This window comes from Gorilla gorilla, chromosome 12, assembly GCF_029281585.2.
Source record: "Gorilla gorilla gorilla isolate KB3781 chromosome 12, NHGRI_mGorGor1-v2.1_pri, whole genome shotgun sequence".
Lineage (NCBI taxonomy): Eukaryota > Metazoa > Chordata > Mammalia > Primates > Hominidae > Gorilla > Gorilla gorilla.
In genome coordinates, this window is record NC_073236.2 from 102,591,639 (window position 1) to 102,611,895 (window position 20,257).

The following is a 20,257-nucleotide window of genomic DNA, read 5'->3' on the forward strand; positions in this document are numbered from 1 at the left end:
TGAGGTTGAACATCTTTTCATATTCTTAAAGAACCCTTTTTTTCTATGAACTGTTCATATCCTTTGCACATTTTTCTTTTGGGTTGTCACTTACTGATGTGTAGAAACTTATATTAAGGGATTAAACCCAATTACTTTGATAGGAATTGCTTGTATTTTTTTTTCCAGTTTATAATTTGTATTTTTTCCTATATCGAAATAAAAAGTGTGTGAGTGTGTGTGTGTGTGTGTAAAAGAAAGAGAGAGAGATAAATTTACTTATCCTTTCCTTTGTGGACCCTGAGTTTTATGTCAAATTTGAAAGGATTTTTCCAGTTCTGAAATTATTTTTAAAATTATGTTGTGTCTCCTGTTATTTTATGGTTTTATTTTTCACATTTGTAATGTATTTTTAACTTATGTTTTTAATGCAGCAAGATTACCTTATGCTGGCTACTTTGGATGAGAATGAGGAAGTGATAGATGGAGGCAAAAAAGGAGCAATCGATGACCTTCAGCAAGGTGAATTGGAAGCATTTATTCAAAATCTTAATTTGGCGAAGTATACAAAAGCTTCCTTAATTGAAGAAGATGAACCAGCTGAAAAAGAAAATTCCAGCAAAAAAGAAGTAAAAATACCTAAAATAAATAATAAAAATACAGCAGAAAGTCAAAGGACATCAGTTAATAAGGTGAAAAATAAGAATAGGCCAGAACCACATTCTGATGAGAATGGCAGTACCACACCGAAAGTAAAGAAAGATAAACAGAACATCTTTGAATTTTTTGAGAGACAGACTTTGTTACTTAGGCCTGGAGGCAAATGGTATGATCTGGAGTACAGCAATGAATATTCTTTGAAACCCCAGCCTCAGGATGTTGTATCTAAGTACAAAACCCTTGCTCAGAATCTGTATGAGCATGAAATCAACTTATTCAAAAGTAAGACGAATAGTCAAAAGGGAGCCTCTTCTACCTGGATGAAGGCAATTGTGTCATCGGGGACACTAGGTGACAGGATGGCAGCCATGATTCTTCTTATTCAGGATGATGCCGTTCACACACTTCAGTTTGTAGAAACTCTTGTGAACCTTGTTAAAAAGAAGGGCAGCAAACAGCAGTGCCTTATGGCCTTGGATACTTTCAAAGAGTTGCTTATCACAGACCTTTTGCCAGACAATCGGAAGCTGAGGATTTTCAGCCAGCATCCTTTTGACAAACTGGAACAGTTGTCCAGTGGCAACAAGGACTCAAGAGATAGAAGACTGATATTATGGTATTTTGAACACCAGCTGAAACACTTAGTGGCTGAATTTGTGCAGGTCTTAGAAACTTTAAGTCATGATACATTAGTAACCACTAAAACTCGAGCCCTTACCGTGGCTCATGAGCTGCTTTGTAACAAGCCTGAGGAAGAAAAGGCTCTTCTTGTGCAAGTGGTAAATAAACTGGGAGATCCTCAGAACAGAATTGCCACAAAAGCATCCCATCTGTTAGAGACATTACTTTGTAAACATCCCAATATGAAAGGAGTTGTGTCTGGTGAAGTAGAAAGGCTACTCTTCCGCTCAAATATCAGCTCCAAAGCTCAATATTACGCAATTTGCTTTTTAAATCAAATGGTTCTGTCCCATGAAGAAAGTGAATTGGCTAACAAATTAATAACTGTTTACTTTTGCTTTTTTCGGACTTGTGTCAAAAAAAAAGATGTTGAATCAAAAATGCTTAGCGTCCTTTTAACAGGTGTGAATAGGGCATACCCTTATTCCCAGACTGGTGATGACAAAGTAAGGGAGCAGATTGACACACTTTTTCAAGTGTTGCATATTGTGAATTTTAATACCAGTGTCCAGGCTTTAATGTTGCTTTTCCAAGTAATGAATTCTCAGCAGACAATATCGGATCGATATTACACAGCATTATACAGGTAAGAACATACCCTTCCAATATGAGACATGAAATAATAACTTGATATAGTACAGCACAAGCAGTGCCCTCTGTGGGGCAAGAGAAAGAGTTAGAAAATTTGGTTTTAGGCCCCCTCAGCAGCTTGCTACTCGCCACCTTCAAGTAAGTCACTTAATCTTTGTTTCCCTGATGGGCACAAATTATATTAGATGCTTTGAATACATTTTTCATTTTGAGAAGTTGTAAAATACAGAAAAATACCCAAAAGATTCATTCATATCTACCACCTAGTATTTCAGAATTAACATTTTGCTATATTTGTTTTAAATCTTTTGGGATATTAAAGAAATAAAATTGCAGATATAATTGCAGTTTCCGTCTTCCCATTCTCCTCAGTCCTCTATCTTTTCCCTGCTGTCTTTCACACAGTTGAATGCATTCACACAGTAACTCATTCAACAAGTATTTTCTGAGTGCCTGCAGTATGGTGCCATGCTCTAGGTGCACAGGAGGCACAGCGAACAGAAATCCCACCCCTGGAGGCGCTCACATTCATATTGGAGGAGGTGGCAGAGAGGGGAGCGGTGGTAAACAAAGTATGTTAAGTAGAGAGTTTTGGGGGCTGCAGGGTGCAGGGTTTTTTTTGTTGTTGTTTTTTAATGGAGATTAAGATTTTCTTTACTGAATTTTGCAACTCACCCATTGAGGCATCATATTTTCAGCAATGTGTAAACAGTTTGGAGCTGTTTAAGAGACAGTCGAACATAGCAACTGTGTTCAAGAAATTAATATATTTCCTTCTGATTCATTTTTATGTTTTTACATAGATATATCTTGTGAGAAAATGTGCAGTAGTGGTTCGTATCTTAGACTTAAGCCACGCCGCCTGGGTTTGAGTCCCTGCCATTAGTTTTCTGTGTAATTTTGGGCAAATTAGTTGATCCCCACTAAAAACCTATTGGTAGACATAATTCATCCCATGTTATCATGCTTTAGTGGATTTGCCTGTAGGATGGAGAGAAAAGCAGCTATCTCATGATTATTATGAAGATTTTGAAACTTGCACAAGGTTCTACAGCTTGTAAATGACAGAACTGGGGCTTTAATGAAGGTTGGGAGGTTATGTGTGTTAACCCATGTAATCTTTCTATGTATATTAAGTGCTTAACAGTGCCTAACACATAGTGCTATGTGAAATGTTGGCGGCTATCCTTATTACTGATACTCATCCATGTTTCTTTAGTTTAATCCTCTTAACAGCTCTCCAATCTGTGAGATACAATAATGTGTGCAAGGTCACACAGATATTAAGAGACCAAGTTAGGTGGCAAGTCCAGGTCCACTTGCTGTAGAGTTCATGACATTTCATAGCACTGATTGCTCTGGTCCACTAAAAAGACTCAGAAGCCTTTCCACAACTCTTTGAAGTAATACATAACTTAACACTGTTAATTTGAAAAGAGTTCCAAGGCTGAAAATGTAGAGGTTTCGGGATCTTGAGTTTTGTTTTTGTTAGTTTGTTTGTTTTGAAGGGGGGTGGTTTGATTATTTTGAACTTTTGATGGTCATAGAAATTTTTAGAAAGTGTTTGGAATCTATTAGAAAACATTTTTCTGTCTCTATTTAACATCATAGTCTAACATCTCTGAGGAAGGGTAGATTTTTAAGTTTTTGAAATTACTATTTGCCAAAAGCTCTCACAGATGGAGTTTCTTAACAGGCCTTTAGGCCTTCTTAAAGTGTTTGTTTGCTGTTGGTTTTATTAGGAATCCTTCACATTAAGAAAACCCCTAGTTAATTGAGGGATAAAAGAAATGACATGATTTGGTTTACAAAAATATTTATCAAAACATTAGGAAAATATTTCATGAAATGATAGAGACATGTCTCTAAATTCTTCTCAGATGTTTCTGTTGATGTGAGATGGAATTTATGCCTAATGATAAATTGCAAAATGGATGGAAATGTTGGAAAATTTAAATGTAAAGAGAGAAAATTGAATAATCTAGAATATCCCAGAATATTACCAAAAGGGTGATATTTCCCAGAGTATTCAGAGCAATAGGAAAGTGCTTCACAAGCTTAAGTATTTTTCATTTCTAGTATTAGTAGGAAAAAATTAATGGAAATGCTTAAAACAAAGGAAGTAATGATTCCAGGTGTTAATAGAGCTAATCTGGAGGATTGTGTTAATTCTGGGTGTCCTAATATCTGCAGGTCTCGACCGGTAGGTGACATGTGTAGGATTCAGCACCTAGGATAGAGAATTTTTAAAGTATCATGAGATCAAAGTAGAGCAGCCTACAGAAGACAGACATTAGGGAGAGACAAGCACATAATAGCTAAATAGGTTCAAGTATTTGGAAAACTGTCATGTAAAGGTATTAACTGCCAGGCACTGGGGTTACAACAGTGAATAACACAGGCATAATCCCTATTTCATTGGACCTTTAGAGAAGAGGGAAAGGCAGGAAAATCAAGTTTGTGAAACTATGAAGAACACAAACATGGGACTGAGAGACTAATAGAAGAACCAATTTTGGATACTGTGGACATGCAGAGAGTTGGAGAGAAGCACTCTGGGCAGTGAAAATAGCGTGTATGAGAGGAATGTTACACAGCTAGTACATTGGACTAGAGATTCTCTGAAGTCCTTAGAATTTAATTTTCTGCTGTTCATCTATGGTCTTCACTAAAATCATGAAGAGGCGGCCTCTGGTCCCCCTGCTAGTAGGTAGTTATACAAGGACAAAAACCCAAATCTTCTAATGTTCTGCTTTCATGGGTCAGTTTTCACTATCTGGTTTTAGATTAGCTTTTCTGGTGGGGTTCTATAAATACTGTTAGGGCTGTGCCCTGTTGATATAGAAAACAGAAAAACACTTGGAAAAGACAAGAAAACCACACACTCAAAAATGCCTATTCCTGTGTCTGTTGCTGTTGGTTTTTCCTGGTGCCATCATCATCCTTTTCTGGTCATTGACTTCCATCTTACCTCTTAGGGCAGGGTCTCTTGTTCTAAAATAAGCAGCAAAGTTATCCCTAACTAAGATGAGGTTAGTAGCTATTTCTAATATGTGACCATTGGTTGTGGAGATGGTTTTATACATAAATATTTGACCTTGGTTTTGTTTTGCAGGAAGATGTTGGATCCAGGGTTGATGACGTGTTCCAAGCAAGCTATGTTTCTTAACCTTGTCTACAAATCTCTGAAAGCTGACATTGTGTTGCGCCGGGTGAAGGCTTTTGTGAAGAGGTTACTTCAAGTTACTTGTCAACAGATGCCACCATTTATATGTGGAGCTTTATATCTTGTGTCTGAGATCCTTAAAGCAAAACCAGGTTTAAGAAGCCAACTAGATGATCATCCGGTATATTTTACAACTGCTTTTTAAATTGAGTGGGTGCTGAAATATATTGGTTTTTGTTTTGTTCTTCTTTGCTTCAAATGACAGTAACCTAGTTCTCTGGAGCATATGAGTGTGAGTTCTGGAATAGGACAAACCTAGATTTTAGTACCAGCTGTACAGTTTACTAGGTGGGCATGTTGCTCAACTCTTCTACTTGCAATAAACTGTACTATAGTAGAAGTTACCATTATATGAGATTTGGAAGACTATAAAACTTAGTAGACCTCTTAAGTCTTCTTCCTTAACAATGAAATGGAAATAATAATAGTACCTACCTCATAGGGTTATTTACAAGTCAGAAATTTACTTGAGGGCTAATTGTTTTCAAGTATTAGAGTCCCTAAGGCTCAGGGGTTCTTAGCTCAAAACTTAACTGTGTTATGTTTAGAAATAAGGATGTAATCTCCTCTCTTGTTTAAATACCATTGATAGCCATCATTTTACTTTATTAGAACTTTCACGTTTCACCAGAGTTGCAATAAGTAAAACTCTACATCACATAATGGAGCACAGACTTTATTGCAACTTCCAGTTGATTTATGTAGATTTATGAAACTATACTTTTGTTAGGAGTCTGATGATGAAGAAAATTTTATTGATGCAAATGATGATGAAGACATGGAAAAATTCACTGATGCAGACAAAGAAACAGAGATGGTGAAAAAACTTGAGACAGAGGAAACAGTTCCTGAAACTGATGTAGAAACCAAAAAACCAGAGGTTGCTTCCTGGGTGCACTTTGATAATTTGAAAGGTGAGTTTTTTTCATCTTTATTCTCTTGAATTTTTAAACCAGGGAGTTTGTTTCTCTTTGATTTTCGTAGAAACTAGCATTCGAGCATTTTATTTACTTATTTATTTATTTAGACAGAGTCTCACTCTGTTGCCCAGGCTGGAATGCAGAGGCGTGATCTCGGCTCACTGCAACCTCCGCCTCCCAGGTTCAAGTGATTCTCCTGCCTCAACCTCCCAAGTAGGTGGGATTACAGGCATGTGCCACCACACCTGGCTAATTTTTGTATTTTTAGTAGAGGTGGAGTTTCACCATGTTCGCCAGGCTGGTCTCAAACTCCTAACCTCAGGTGATCTGCCTGCCTCAGCCTCCCAAAGTGCTGGGATTACAGGCGTGAGCCACTGTACCTGGCCCACAGTTTCTTAAAGTAATGTTTTAGGGATAGAAAACTTTCTGTTCAAGATAGAAATGTTAAGTGGTTTTCTATACACACACCAAACTAAATTAAAAGTCTATTAATAGAATGTTAGAGTCAAAAAAAATCTTAGAAATGCAGCCTCTTCATTTGAGGCTGTGAAGAAAACACCAGCCTTGAGGTTCGAGAAATGTGGTGCCAGACCCATTTCTTCAACTTGCTTTGGGACTCACAGTCAAATTAATTCATCTACAAATTTAAGTTTGTGAAGTACAAAAGAGAAGTCTGATAGCTGCCAGAAAAGTTTGAGAAGAATCCATCAGTTCCCCTGAAGACTAAACTGAGAATAATCCTTTAGAAGGATGAAGAGCTTGGGTGTTGGAAGGTAGTCAGTTCCTAGTTTGTTCTGAAAAATCTTTGTTTTAAATTTTTTTAATCCTGAGTTTCTAAAAACATGAAGATAATGTCAGACCTGTTCCAAGTGAGAATTATTTCTGGGCATACTTTCATGACAAATATTTGAAGCACTCTAAAGCTCCAAAAGACTTTAGACCTAGTTCATCTTCAGATTATTTCCATCTTAACGTTTCCACCTCTTTGACCCCAAAATGGGTACCTTTTGTTGCCATTTAGAAAAGGGAGAAGTTTGGGGTTTTTTGGTTTGGTTTTTGTTTTTTTGAGACAGGGTCTCACTATGTCACCCAGGCCAGGCTGGAGTACAGTGGGCCATTATGGCTCACTGCAGCCTCAAACTCCTGAACTCAAGCGATCCTCCCACCTCAGCCTCCCAGGTAGCCGGGACTACAGGCTCGTGCCACCAGGTATGGCTAGTTGTATTTTTTGTAGAGACGAAATCCCACTCTGTGGACAGGCTGGTCTCGAGCTCTTGGTCTCAAGCAGCCTTTCCACCTTGGCCTCCCAAAGTGCTGGGATTATAGGCATGAGCCATTGTGCCCAGCCAAGGGAGAAGTTTTGAAGGGAGCTTTTACTTACTTATTTTTGAGTCAGGGTCTTGCTCTGTCACGCAGGCTGGATCACAATGGCACGATCTTGGTTCACTGCAACTCCCGTCTCCTGGGCTCAAGTGATCCTCCCACCTCAGTCTCCCGAATAGCTGGGACTACAGGCACACACCACCACACCTGGCTAGTTTTTTTGTTGTATTTTTTGTAAGAGATGGGGTTTCACCATTTTGCCCAGGCTGGTCTCAAACTCCTGGACTCAGATGATCCACTGGCCTCAGCCTCCCTAAGTGCTGTGATTACAGGTGTGAGCCACTGCACCTGGCCTTGAAGAAAGCTTTTGGTGTTTGGGATAAACATGTTCTATGCTTTATTCAAGAGCAAATGCTAGCTTAAGTACCAAGACAAATTCTTGAGGGAGCTCAGACTTTTTAATCTGGGTTGCTTGGCCAAGTAAGAATGTTGGAGATATCTGTTGAGAATATTAATGGTGGTGCTTTTAATGACCTCTTGGGCTAGGAAGAAAGCATTTGAGAAATTGTATTTTTTTTGTTATTCCTAGGTGGGAAACAGTTAAATAAATACGATCCATTCAGTAGAAACCCTCTGTTCTGTGGAGCTGAAAATACAAGTCTTTGGGAACTCAAAAAGGTAAAATAATTTCAAATTGTCTTTTATTCATTTATGCTATATATATATATATATATATATATATATATTTTTTTTTTTTTTTTTTTTTTTTTTTTTGAGACAGTCTTCCTCTGTCACCAGGCTGGAGTGCAGTGGCATGATCTTGGCTCACTGTAACGTCCGCCTTCCGGGTTCAAGCCATTCTCCTGGCTCAGCCTCCCAAGTAGCTGGGATTACAGGCGCCTACCACCACGCCCAGCTAATTTTTGTATTTTTAGTAGAGACAGGGTTTCACCATGTTGGCCAGGATGGTCTTGATCTCCTGACCTTGTGATCCGCCCGCCTCAGCCTCCCAAAGTGCTGGGATTACAGGCATGAGCCACTGCGCCCAGCCTATGCTGTATATTTTTGCCCTTGAGGATGTAATGCCTTGAAGTTTTTGTTTTTTTATGATAATTATAAGCATTAATAAACATTAAAAGTCCACATTTGGGGGAAGATACTATGTGAAGTGTTCATTTTGTAGAAAATCTTAAGTGTGCATGTAAAATAAGGATGTCATGCATGGGTTATGACTGTTGCTTTTTGTAGGTAGATTATTGCATATAGAGTTGAAAATGGATACATTTTGCTTTATTCATTAGATACCTCTGAAAAGTTTTATGATAAAATTTTTTGCAAATAAAGTTACTTTTCTGAATTTGTAAGAGGAATTCATATTTTTAATAACTTTCTGTGACTTTTTGTGTAAAGCCAGTAAGTATCTTATGCAGCTATTCTCAAAGTGCGGCCAGACCGCTAAGAGTTCCTGATACCTTTTTAGTGAGTCGGCCAGGTCACAGTTCTTTCCATAGTAATACCAGTACATTATTTGTTTTCATCACTGTGTTGACGGTGGCACTGATACTATAAAAGAAATGATAGGTAAAACTGCTGCAGCTTATCCTGAATAAAGACAGCACCAAGCTGCATCAGAAGCCATTATATTCATCACTGCCACATATGTGCAGTTAAAAAAAAAAAAAAAGCCAGTATGACTTAAGAATGATGACACAGGGAGAATTATTGATTTTAGTGTCTTGACCTTAAAGTAACATGTCTTTTTAGTATTTCGTGTGCATACATAGCAAGTATGCGTAACATACCTCTGCTGCCTACCTAAAGCATGAAGGTTGTCACGTGTCTCAAGGACAAGTGCTTACCAGTTGTTGCAAGCTCATCTAGCTGCTCTTTCATGAAAGACTGACAAACTGGTTATTCAGGCTTAGGTATTTGGGAGATATTTTCTTGAAAATGAATGAAACAAAAAAGCTGGCAGTATTTGTTGTCAGCAATAAAATTCAAAAAATAAAGCTTTCGAGCAAAGATTAAAGTTTTAAAAATCTTGTAACCACCACCTTGAGCTTGACAGTTTCTCAATTTGTAAAACTTTTCTGATGAAATCAGTGGTTCTAACAATGTGATTTTTGTGGTAAAGTATAACAAAATGTGCCAGTGTTTGGAAGGACTGCATAAGGTATTTTTCCAATGACCAATGCACAATGTTACAAATTCTTTTTTTTTGAGACAAGAAGGTTCTGTCACCCATACTGGAATGCAGTGGCGCGATCTCGGCTCACTGCAACCTCTACCTCCTGAGTAGCTGGGATTACAGGAGCATGCCACCATGCCCAGCTAATTTTTTTATTTTTAGCGCAGACAGTGTTTTGCCATGTTGTCCAGGCTGGTCTCGAACTCCTGACTTCAGGTGATCCACCTACCTCAGCCTCCCAAAGTGCTGGGATTACAGGCGTGAGCCACTGTGCCACCTGAATGTTACAAATTCTTGAGTGAATAAACGATTGATTCAAAGTAGACCAAATAATTTTGAGTAGCAAGTACCAAAAGCCAATTGAATATGGGTTTCAGATTCCATATTACAACTAATCTTTGGTTTTGGTATAGTACTAAAGAAGAAAATTCACAGCTATGTGAGACTATTTTCTACACATATGAGGCCAGATTGTATATTTCAACATGGAATACAGAAGCAGATGAAATAATCCACTCTCTTCTGTTAAGCCAGACATTAAAGAGATTTGCAAAACTGTAAAATAATATTACTCGCTATATATATAGTCCTGAAGCATAATTATTTTTCTTTTTTTCTTTTTTTTTTTTTTTTTTTTTGAGACAGAGTCTTGCTCTGGCTCCCAGGCTGGAGTGCAGTGGCGCGATCTCAGCTCACTGCAAGCTCCGCCTCCCGGGTTCACACCATCCTCCTGCCTCAGCCTCCCAAGTAGCTGGGACTACAGGTGCACACGGCCACGCTTGGCTAATTTTTTGTATTTTTAGTAGAGACGGGGTTTCACCGTGTTAGCCAGGATGGTCTCGATCTCCTGACCTCGTGATCCGCCCGCCTCGGCCTCCCAAAATGCTGGGATTACAGGCGTGAGCCACCACGCCTGGCCGCATAATTATTTTTCATAAATACGCTACTTACTAGTATGTCGTAGCTTTATGGTTTTTGTTTTTTGTTTTTTTTTTTTTTTTGAGACAGAGTCTTGTTCTGTTGCCCAGGCCGGAGTGCAGTGGCGCGATCTCGGCTCACTCCAAGTTCCGCCTCCCAGGTTCACACCATTCTCCTGCCTCAGCCTCCCGAGTAGTTGGGACTACAGGCACCCGCCACCATGCCCGGCTAATTTTTTGTATTTTTAGTAGAGATGGGGTTTCACCATGTTAGCCAGGATGGTCTCGATCTCCTGACCTCATGATCCGCCCACCTCGGCCTCCCAAAGTGCTGGGATTACAGGCGTGAGCCACCGTGCGTGGCCACTTTATTGTTATTTTTAATGGACCTATAAGTATTTACAATTTTTCTGTTTATTTTTATAACATAGGTGTCTGTAGATATAAACCTGTTAAATAGAAACTGATGGAATTTTTGGTTTTTAAGTGTAGGAAATGGTCCTGAGACCAAAATGTTTTGAGAATCACTTTTTTAATGTATTGGCTTAAATTTCAAATTTTTGCATTTTCTTTTTTGTTGTTGTTGAAATAGGGTCTCACTCTGTCACCCAGGCTGGAGTGCAGTGGTGCCATGTCAGCTCACTGCAGCCTCGACCTCCTGGGCCCAGGCAGTCCTCCCACTTTAGCCTCCTGAGTAGCTGGGAGTACAGGCATGCGCGCACCATCACGCCCTGACTATTTTTGTACTTTTGTAGACATGGGGTTTCGCCATATTGCCCAGGCCAGTCTCAACTTCTGGGCTCAAGCAATCTGCCTGCCTGAGCCTCCCAAAGTGCTGGAACTACAGGTGTGAGCCACCACACCCAGTCCGATTTTCTTAAATAAGCTATAAATGTACTAAGAGTCGACCTTAGAAATATTGATATTATTCACATTTTTCTTTTTAGTTATCTGTGCATTTTCATCCCTCCGTGGCCCTTTTTGCAAAGACCATCCTTCAGGTGAGTCTAAAATAAATCCAAAGATGAGAAATAAGAAAAAAAAGTATCATTTTAGATAATCAGTAATTGGTCGTACAGTGTTTTCTCTAACAGAGAGAATCTTGTACATTTTACTGCTCATATAAAGAAGCAGTGACTTGTTTCATACAGAGTAGCAGATAACTTTTCCCACTCTGAGATGAGTGGAAGCAATAAGACATTGAAAGCCACAGCAGTTATTTATTTATTACCTTCTAGCTCCTTTCCTGGAGAAATACTGCCTCACTTTCCCATTTGCTGTGTTTGCCACTTCAGGGTTTGGTTCCTGATTAACGGTTAGATGGCCTACATTATTAATATTAGTCTATCCATCAAATCAACATTACATCCTAGAATATGTATGTGTATGTATCTGTGTGTTTAATTTTTTAAGTATAATGTGCATGAGAGAGATATCTGAAGAGTCATTTATTGCATATTTGTATCTTCAATACAGTGTAATAGAAATTATCTTTTTCTTCCTTTTTCTTACTTGGATTCATAGATATAATTTGAATTAAGTTTTTAAATCCCCCCTCCACTTTTCAGGGAAACTATATTCAGTATTCAGGGGACCCACTGCAGGATTTCACTCTAATGAGATTTTTGGATCGATTTGTATACCGAAATCCAAAGCCCCATAAAGGCAAAGGTATGCTTCTATTTAGTGAATTATTTGGCTTTCATTTTTAATACATAATAAACAATATGAGCTTATAACTAGGTTTTGCATTATACTGTCATAATTTTACATTTCAGAAAACACAGATAGTGTTGTGATGCAGCCGAAAAGAAAACATTTTATTAAGGATATTCGTCATCTTCCTGGTAAGTATAAAGCTTAGACAGTTGAAACTGAAAAGACAATATAAGACAAAGATGCATAAATTGTATTATTCTTTGTTCTAATTTATCAGAATAAAACCTGAGCATCAAAGACATTATCCATCTTTTTTCCCAAGAATAGGTATTCTTAAATCTACTGTATCTGACTGGGCCTTTTTTTTTTTTTTAACTTTATTACAGCAAATTTGAAACATATCCAAAATAAACAAAATAGTATGATGAACCCCCCCCCATTACCATCACCCAGCTTTGACAGTTATCACCATTTTATCATCCATAGCTTCATCAACAACGCCTATGTATATAATTATTATTGCTTACAGTTCAGACCATCTTAAAGCTCTCTAATATCAGCTTAGCAGCACAAAAACGCACAGCTGGTTTTGTCACAGAGCATCATTTTAAACTTAATAACCTACTTCTATATTTGCTAGCCATCTTCTGGGTCTGAGTCTGTTGTTGTATTCAAAGCAGACATTTCTTTGCATACCAGATCTCATCTCCCTTTTGTTCAGAGACCAGGATTAAATTAGACCTTATAGATCATTTAATTTCCAGTGACTTACTTCACAGAGGTCCAGAGATGTAAAAGGACTTACCCACAGTTAGTAAGTTAGAATTAAAAGCCAAATCTCCTTTTACTCAGGATGAGTCAGCAATTTTTATTCTGAAGAGGTAAAACTGATTTCTTGTAGTTCCTTATTTCTTAGGTTTCCTCAGTATAAAGGAAAACTCTGTTAACTCCCTGTTTATTCCCAGAATGGCAAGCATTAATGGCAAGCTTGTCATTTTTTGAGCAGAAAATGACAAGTTTAAAGTGATTATTTATTAAAATAACTCTTTGAATTTTTTATTTCTCTTGAAAGTTGGGTCCTGGATGCAATTGAAGAACAGTAAGAGAACCCTGTTGTTTCACTGTAACGGCACTGACAGCTATGTACTGCCTACTTTATGCTGTAGCCAGTGAAATTTCAAATGATGGGTCTTCACACAGACTTTTTCAGAGATTGTCCCTTGCACTCCAGAGTCCCTTCTGTCTACCTTCCTCACAATTCTGAGATTTTTAGAATTACAGATTATGCTGTATTTTGTCTTAAGAACTTGAGTAACATAAAGGGGATTGCTATATTAAGTTAAAATGTTTAAATTTATTTTTGTAGTGAACAGTAAGGAGTTCCTTGCAAAAGAAGAAAGCCAAATACCAGTGGATGAAGTGTTTTTCCACAGGTACTATACATAATATAGTTTCATTTGGGGAAACTGCTAAAATTTAAATTTTTAGATTTCATAAAATGCTTCATTTTATGAAATAATCTACTTCAGTAATCTACTACTATGTGTTAATAGACCATGGAACATTAGTGGGAGAAGTGGCCTTAGTTTTAAATGCTTCATTTTATGAAATCTAATCAGCATATTTTGAAAAGATCAAAGGATATGTCTATGTTTGTTAAGAAAATTTACAAATCAGTCATTTTACTAATCTTAATATATCTTATTAAAACTAAAGTAAATTTGGGAGTTTTGTTAATTTAGCATATAAATTTTGTTTTATGCTTCTTTTTGGAATTTAGCCTTTAATTTCCTTTTATAATAATTTTCTTTATAGGCTTAAAATCTACCTTTAATATAGATTTTAATATAATACTTTACGTTTAATATAGTGATAACTCATGGGTAATTTATCCAGACCATGGCCCTTAGAATGGATTCAGAAAAATTCAGTGCACTGTTATAAAAATAAGTCCTAAACCAACTAGTATCATAACCTAATGCCTTAGGGTAGTAAAGTACCTCTTATCTCATCTGGTTGACTGGTTAATTAGGTTTGATTTGGCTTGTTTTTTAAAATCATTTAGAATGAATAATTTTGAGGGTTTGATTACATCTGTAAATGGCTAAGTTTTGCTGTATTCTAATATAAGAATAGGGCTGATAAAATATTATCTTTGAAATGTATTACACTTAAAAGATTCCAGCTACTTTTTATTGAGTTAAACTATTTTTTGTATATTAGATACAAATTTCAGTCATTTATTTCCAATTGAGTATACTTAAGATTTTACAGTTGTGGTTTGCCACTGGTCATAGGTGCTTTGATTATAGTAAGATTAGACCTTTAATAAAATTGTCAAATATATAACATGAATATTATAGGTATTATAAAAAAGTTGCTGTTAAAGAGAAACAAAAACGGGATGCAGATGAAGAAAGTATAGAAGACGTGGATGATGAAGAATTTGAAGAGCTGATTGGTAATTTGTTTTGTTGACTCTTTGTAAAATAATCTACTACTATGTGTTAATAGACCATGGAACATTAGTGGGAGAAGTGGCCTTAGTTTTAAAAAATCACTTAGCTAAGAATATCATGCAAATCACAGTGGAAGATTAAGAAATATTTGGGGCCAGGCGCTGTGGCTCACACCTGTAATCCCAGCACTTTGGCAGGCCGAGGCAGGAAGATCGTTTGAGGTCAGAAGTTCGAGACCAGCCTGGCCAATATGGTGAAACCCTGTCTCTACTAAAAACCCCAAAAAATGAGCTGGGCATGGTGGCACGCACCTGTAGTCCCAGCTACTCGAGAAGCAGGGGCACGAGAATTGCTTGAATCCAGGAGTCAGAGGTTGCCATGAGCCAAGATTACGCCACTGCACTCTAGCCTGGGTGACAGAGTGAAACCCTGTCTCAAAAAAAAAAAAAAAAGAAAGAAATATTTTTTTGATATATGGTAATTCACCCACATTTGCACCAGAAAAATAGATGATTTGTGCTTTGGATAGTCTATATAAGAAAACATTTATATTTGCTTAAGTCTATTCAATTGTTACAGCCAAATCTCATGTGAAAAAGAAATCCTTTTTACTATTCATAATCTATTACAGTATATCAGTACTAATTGACAGCAATAGTCTACTGTTTGATCTTTTTTATCTTTAATCCACAGAGCTACAGAAATTTTGATTGAAACTTAATAGACTTAAACAAAAAACATGGTAAATTGGAAAGACTTACACTGATTTCACGTTACATATTTTTTTGTTGTTGTTTTTTGGGGGGTTTGTTTGTTTGTTTTGAGACAGGCTCTCTCTGTCTCCCAGGCTGGAGTGCAGTGGCACAATCACAACTAACTGCAGCCCTGCAGCCTAGACCTTCTGGGCTCAGGCGATTTTCCTGCCTCAGCCTCACGGGTAGCTGGGACTACAGGTACATGCCATGATGCCTGGCTCGTTTATTTTTTGTTTTTTTTTTTTTAATAGAGATAGGGTCTTGCCGTGTTGCCCAGGCTGATGATCACTCCACCTCGGCCTCCCAAAGTGCTGGAATTACAAGCATGAGATGTTACATATTGTATCACACCTATTAAAAATGAGCACTTAAGTAGTTCTAATAGAGTAAAAAGGACCACAATTGCTAAATATCATTTTATTTGATATTTATCCTCATTCCATAAAAGAACTGTAGAAAGAGCCGAAATTAACTGGATCCTTCTTTAGTTTTGGGATTTAACTAAGATCAGTATTTCACAGGTTTGTATACATTATTAAGACACACTAGCAACAGTAACATTTATATTGTTTTGGTGTTCACTTGTCATAAACAGCAGAATCATGACTTAGAATAATTGATTCAGATACAAGATGTATGTCAAGCTTGTCATTCTTTGTTGTATCTCACATTTCTGTATTCTCTGGCAGACACATTTGAAGATGATAACTGTTTCAGCTCTGGAAAGGATGATATGGATTTTGCTGGGTAACATACTTCTATCTTCTCCTTCCTATTTTTCTAGCATTTCCCAAATTGTTGTCCCTCAGAACAGTAGACCACAGAGCTATATGATAAAGGGGAAATGTAGTCAAGTAAGTTTGGGAAGTGGATACAGTACTTTCATCTTTGACCTTTATAAAGCACGTTATTATTTACTCTGAGCAGTCTGCAAAGCTTTCTCCTTCTGAGTCATTTAATAGCCTACTGCCCTAGTAGTCAGCAAAACACTACTTTAGAAAATACCGCCTCCTCTTGTATTACAAGTTGTGTTTTTTTCCAGAAACGTGAAAAAGAGAACAAAAGGAGCTAAGGATAACACATTAGATGAAGATTCAGAAGGTAGTGATGATGAACTTGGTAACCTGGATGACGATGAAGTTTCTTTAGGAAGTATGGATGATGAAGAATTTGCTGAAGTTGAAGAAGATGGAGGAACATTCATGGATGTGTTAGATGATGAAAGTGAGAGCGTTCCAGGTAAGCATTTTTTAAAATAAGACATAAACTGTGTCTTCCTCACTTCCTTAGCCTTAAGTTTGTTTTTCTGCTAAAGGTTTTTAATATAGCCCTGTATTCAAATTAATACTCATGTCAGCCAGGAACTTAAAAGGACCTTTTCCCTTCTCGTTTGGAGCTGAAGGGTTTTTATTGTGTATTATGTGTGTTTTCTTTTAAGCAGCTTTTTGAGCTTTGGACTTTAACCAGCAGCTAGCTTCTCTGTACAATACATGTTGAGCTGAAATGCTGCCATTTTTTAATAGTAATTAGCAGTTTATAAAAGTTAATCAGTATTCATCATAGCCCAGCATAGATGAAGGTGAATATTTTATCTCGTAAATTAGCAAGGAACACCCAGAATTGTCTCTAGACTGTTGTCTGACCTTTCTGTCCTTTCACATACCTCCAGCATGCACATGCCTGCCCAACATTCTTCTACTTATTCTGAACCACAGCAGAAGTTTCTTGTTTTAAGGGGTTTTATATTATTTGGTCTTATTAATGAAGCTATTTAGAAAATTTTGTACTTGCACAAAATATTAGAACTGTGCCAATTCTTAGAGTCTTTTTCTCAGTCTGTCCTCAAGCCTATGCTAGTGGAATTACAAAACCCACATGGAATAGCAGTATAGTGCCTTACCATCAGAATAAAGATTTTAGCATATCTTGGAGTAATATTTTCCAGTCTTATTGTTTTTAAATTGCTTATTAGCAAATTTTTCGTGTAACAGAACTTGAAGTCCACTCCAAAGTCAGTACTAAGAAAAGCAAGAGAAAAGGTACAGATGATTTTGACTTTGCTGGCTCATTTCAAGGTAAGAAAATGCATTTAATATCTTTTAAAAGCAGTGTCCATGTGAAAGGTGTCATTATCATTTTGGGAAATGAACTCTCCTAAATTTGGTTAATAAAATTCAGGGGTGGGGGGGGTTCTTTTTAAGAAAGATGTTAAGTGGAAATTATTTTCCTCATTTTGAATTGTTTCTCGCATTCAGATATCTCTGGATCATCTTTTCATTCACTTTTTTAAAATTTGTTATCATTATTTCATTTGTTTTGAGGGAACAGGTAGGGTGTTTGGTTACATAGGTAAGTTCTTTAGTAGTGATTTTTGAAATTTTGGTGCACCCATCACTCAAGCAGTACACTGCACCCAATGTGTACTCTTATCCCCCACTGCCTCCCACTCTTCCCCCCAAGTCCCCAGAGTCTATTATATCATTCTTAAGCCTTTGTATCCTCATTGCTTAGCTCCCATTTATAACTGAGGACATAGAATGTTTGGTTTTCCATTCCTGAATTACTTCGCTTAGAATAATGGTCTCCAGCTGTATTCAGGTTGCTGCGAATGCCATTATTTCTCTCCTTTTTATGGATGAGTAGCATTCCATGGTATATGTATACCACATTTTCTTTATCCACTCATTAGTTGATGGGCATTTAGGTTGGTTCCATATTTTTGCAATTGCAGATTGTGCTACTATAAATCTGTGTGTTTAAGTGTCTTTTTTATATAATGACTTATTTTCCTCTCGGTAGTACCCAGTGGTGGGATTGCTAGATCAAATGATAGTTCTACTTTCAGTTCTTTAAGGACTCTCCATACTGTTTACCATAGTGGTTGTACTAGTTTACATTCCCACCAGCAGTGTAGAAGTGTTCCCTTATTACCGCATCCACGCCAACATCTGAAATTTTTTTTATTTTTAAATTACGGCCATTCTTGCAGGAGTAAGGTGGTATTGCACTGTGGCTTTGATTTGCATTTCCCTGATAATTAGGGATGTTGAGCATTTCTTCATATGTTTCTTGACCATTTGTATACCTTTTGAGAATTGTCTGTTCATATCCTTAACGCACTTTTTGATGGGATTGTTTTTTTCTTGCTGACTTTTTTGAGTTCCTTATAGATTCTGGACATTAGTCCTTTCTCAGATGCATAGTTTACGAAGATTTTCTCCCACTCTGTGGGTTGTCTATTTACTCTGCTGATTATTTATTTTGCTATGCAGACGCTTTTTAGCTTAATTAAGTCCCATCTATTTGTTTTTGTTGGATTTGCATTTAGGTTCTTGGTCATGAACTCTGGTTAAGCCAATGTCTAGAAGAGTTTTTCCAATGTTATCTTCTAGAATTTTTACAGTTTCAGGTCTTACCTTTAAGTCTTCGATCCATCTTGAGTTTTCTGCATAAGGTGAGAAATGAGGATCCAGTTTAATTCTCCTACGTGTGGCTTGCCAGTTATCCCAGCACCAATGGTTCAATAGGGTGTCTTTTCCCCAGTTTGTTTTTGTTTACTCTGTCAAAGATCAGATGGTTGTAAGTATTTGGCTTTATTTCTGGGTTCTCTATTCTGTTCCATTGGTCTACGTGCGTGTTTTTGTACAAGTACCATGGCATGCTATTTTGGTAACAATAGCCTAGTAGTATAGTTTGAAGTCAGGTAATGAGATGCCTCTAGATTTGTTCTTTTTGTTTAGTCTTGCTTGGCTATGCAGGCTCTTATTTTGTTCCATATGAATTTCAGGATTTTTTTTCCTAGTTCTGTGAAGAATGATGATGGCATTTTGATGGGAATTACATTAAATTTATAGATTGCTTTTGGCAGTATGGTCATTTTCACAATATCAATTCTACCCATCCATGAACATGGGATGTGTTTCCATTTGTGTGTGTCTGTGGTTTCTTTCAGCAGTGTTTTGTAGTTTTCCTTTTAGAGATCTTTCAGCTCCTTGATGAGGTGTACTCCTAAGTATTATTATTATTATTTTTTTTGGCAGGTGTTGTAAGGGGGGTTGAGTAATTGATTTGATTCTCAGCTTGGTTGCTGTTGGTGTATAGCAGTGCTACTGGTTTGCGTACATTGATTTTGTATCCTGAAACTTTGCTGGATTTATTTATCAGATCTAGGATCTTTTTGGATGAGTCTTTAGGGTTTTCTAGGTATACTATCATATCATCGGTGAATAGTGACACTTTGACTTCCTCTTTACTGATATGAATGCCCTTTATTTCTTTCTCTTGTCCAGTTGCACTGGCTAGGATTTCCAGTACTATGTTGAATAGAAGTGGTGAAAGTGGGCATCCTTGTCTTGTTCCAGTTCTCAGGGGGAATGCTTTCAACTTTTCCCTGTTCAGTATAATGTTGGCTATGGGTTTATCATAGATGGCTTTCATTACTTTTAAGGTACGTCCCTTCTATGCCAATTTTGCTGAGGGTTTAAATCATAAAGAATGCTTGATTTTGTCAAATGCTTTTTCTGCATCTATTGAGATGATCGTATGGTTTTTAATTGTTTATGTGGTATATCATATTTATTGACTTGCATTATGTTAAACCAGCCCTATATCCCTGGCAAGAAACCCACTTGATCATGGTGTATTATCTTTTTGATATGCTGTTGGAGTCGGTTAGCTAGTATTTTATTGAGGGTTTTTGCATCTGTGTTCATCAGGAATATTGGTCTCTAGTTTTCTTTTGTTATGTCATTTCCTGATTTTGGAATTAGGGTGATATTGGCTTCATTGAATGATTTAGGGAGGATTCCCTCTTTCCCTATCTTTTGGAATAGTTTCAGCAGGATTGGTACCAGTTCTTTGAATGTCTGATAGAATTCAGCTGTGAATCCATCTGGTCCT

The 20,257-nt window shown here is 37.2% G+C and overlaps 1 protein-coding gene across 3 annotated transcripts in view; it reads left to right on the top strand.

The window, feature by feature from the left end:
• CEBPZ (CCAAT enhancer binding protein zeta) overlaps positions 1-20,257 on the top strand; it is a 29,031-nt gene that overhangs the window by 2,298 nt on the left and 6,476 nt on the right. For 2 of the 3 annotated variants that reach the window (XM_004029095.5, XM_019021197.4), the window contains exons 2-13: positions 414-1,906; positions 5,027-5,258; positions 5,868-6,051; positions 7,970-8,058; positions 11,433-11,486; positions 12,054-12,156; positions 12,264-12,332; positions 13,511-13,577; positions 14,508-14,605; positions 16,048-16,105; positions 16,401-16,597; positions 17,350-17,433. In XM_004029095.5, coding sequence (XP_004029144.4) covers positions 414-1,906; positions 5,027-5,258; positions 5,868-6,051; positions 7,970-8,058; positions 11,433-11,486; positions 12,054-12,156; positions 12,264-12,332; positions 13,511-13,577; positions 14,508-14,605; positions 16,048-16,105; positions 16,401-16,597; positions 17,350-17,433 — 2,728 coding nt within the window. The remainder of the gene's footprint in view (positions 1-413; positions 1,907-5,026; positions 5,259-5,867; positions 6,052-7,969; positions 8,059-11,432; positions 11,487-12,053; positions 12,157-12,263; positions 12,333-13,510; positions 13,578-14,507; positions 14,606-16,047; positions 16,106-16,400; positions 16,598-17,349; positions 17,434-20,257) is intronic. The other variant, XM_063695957.1, reaches the window with a different exon arrangement.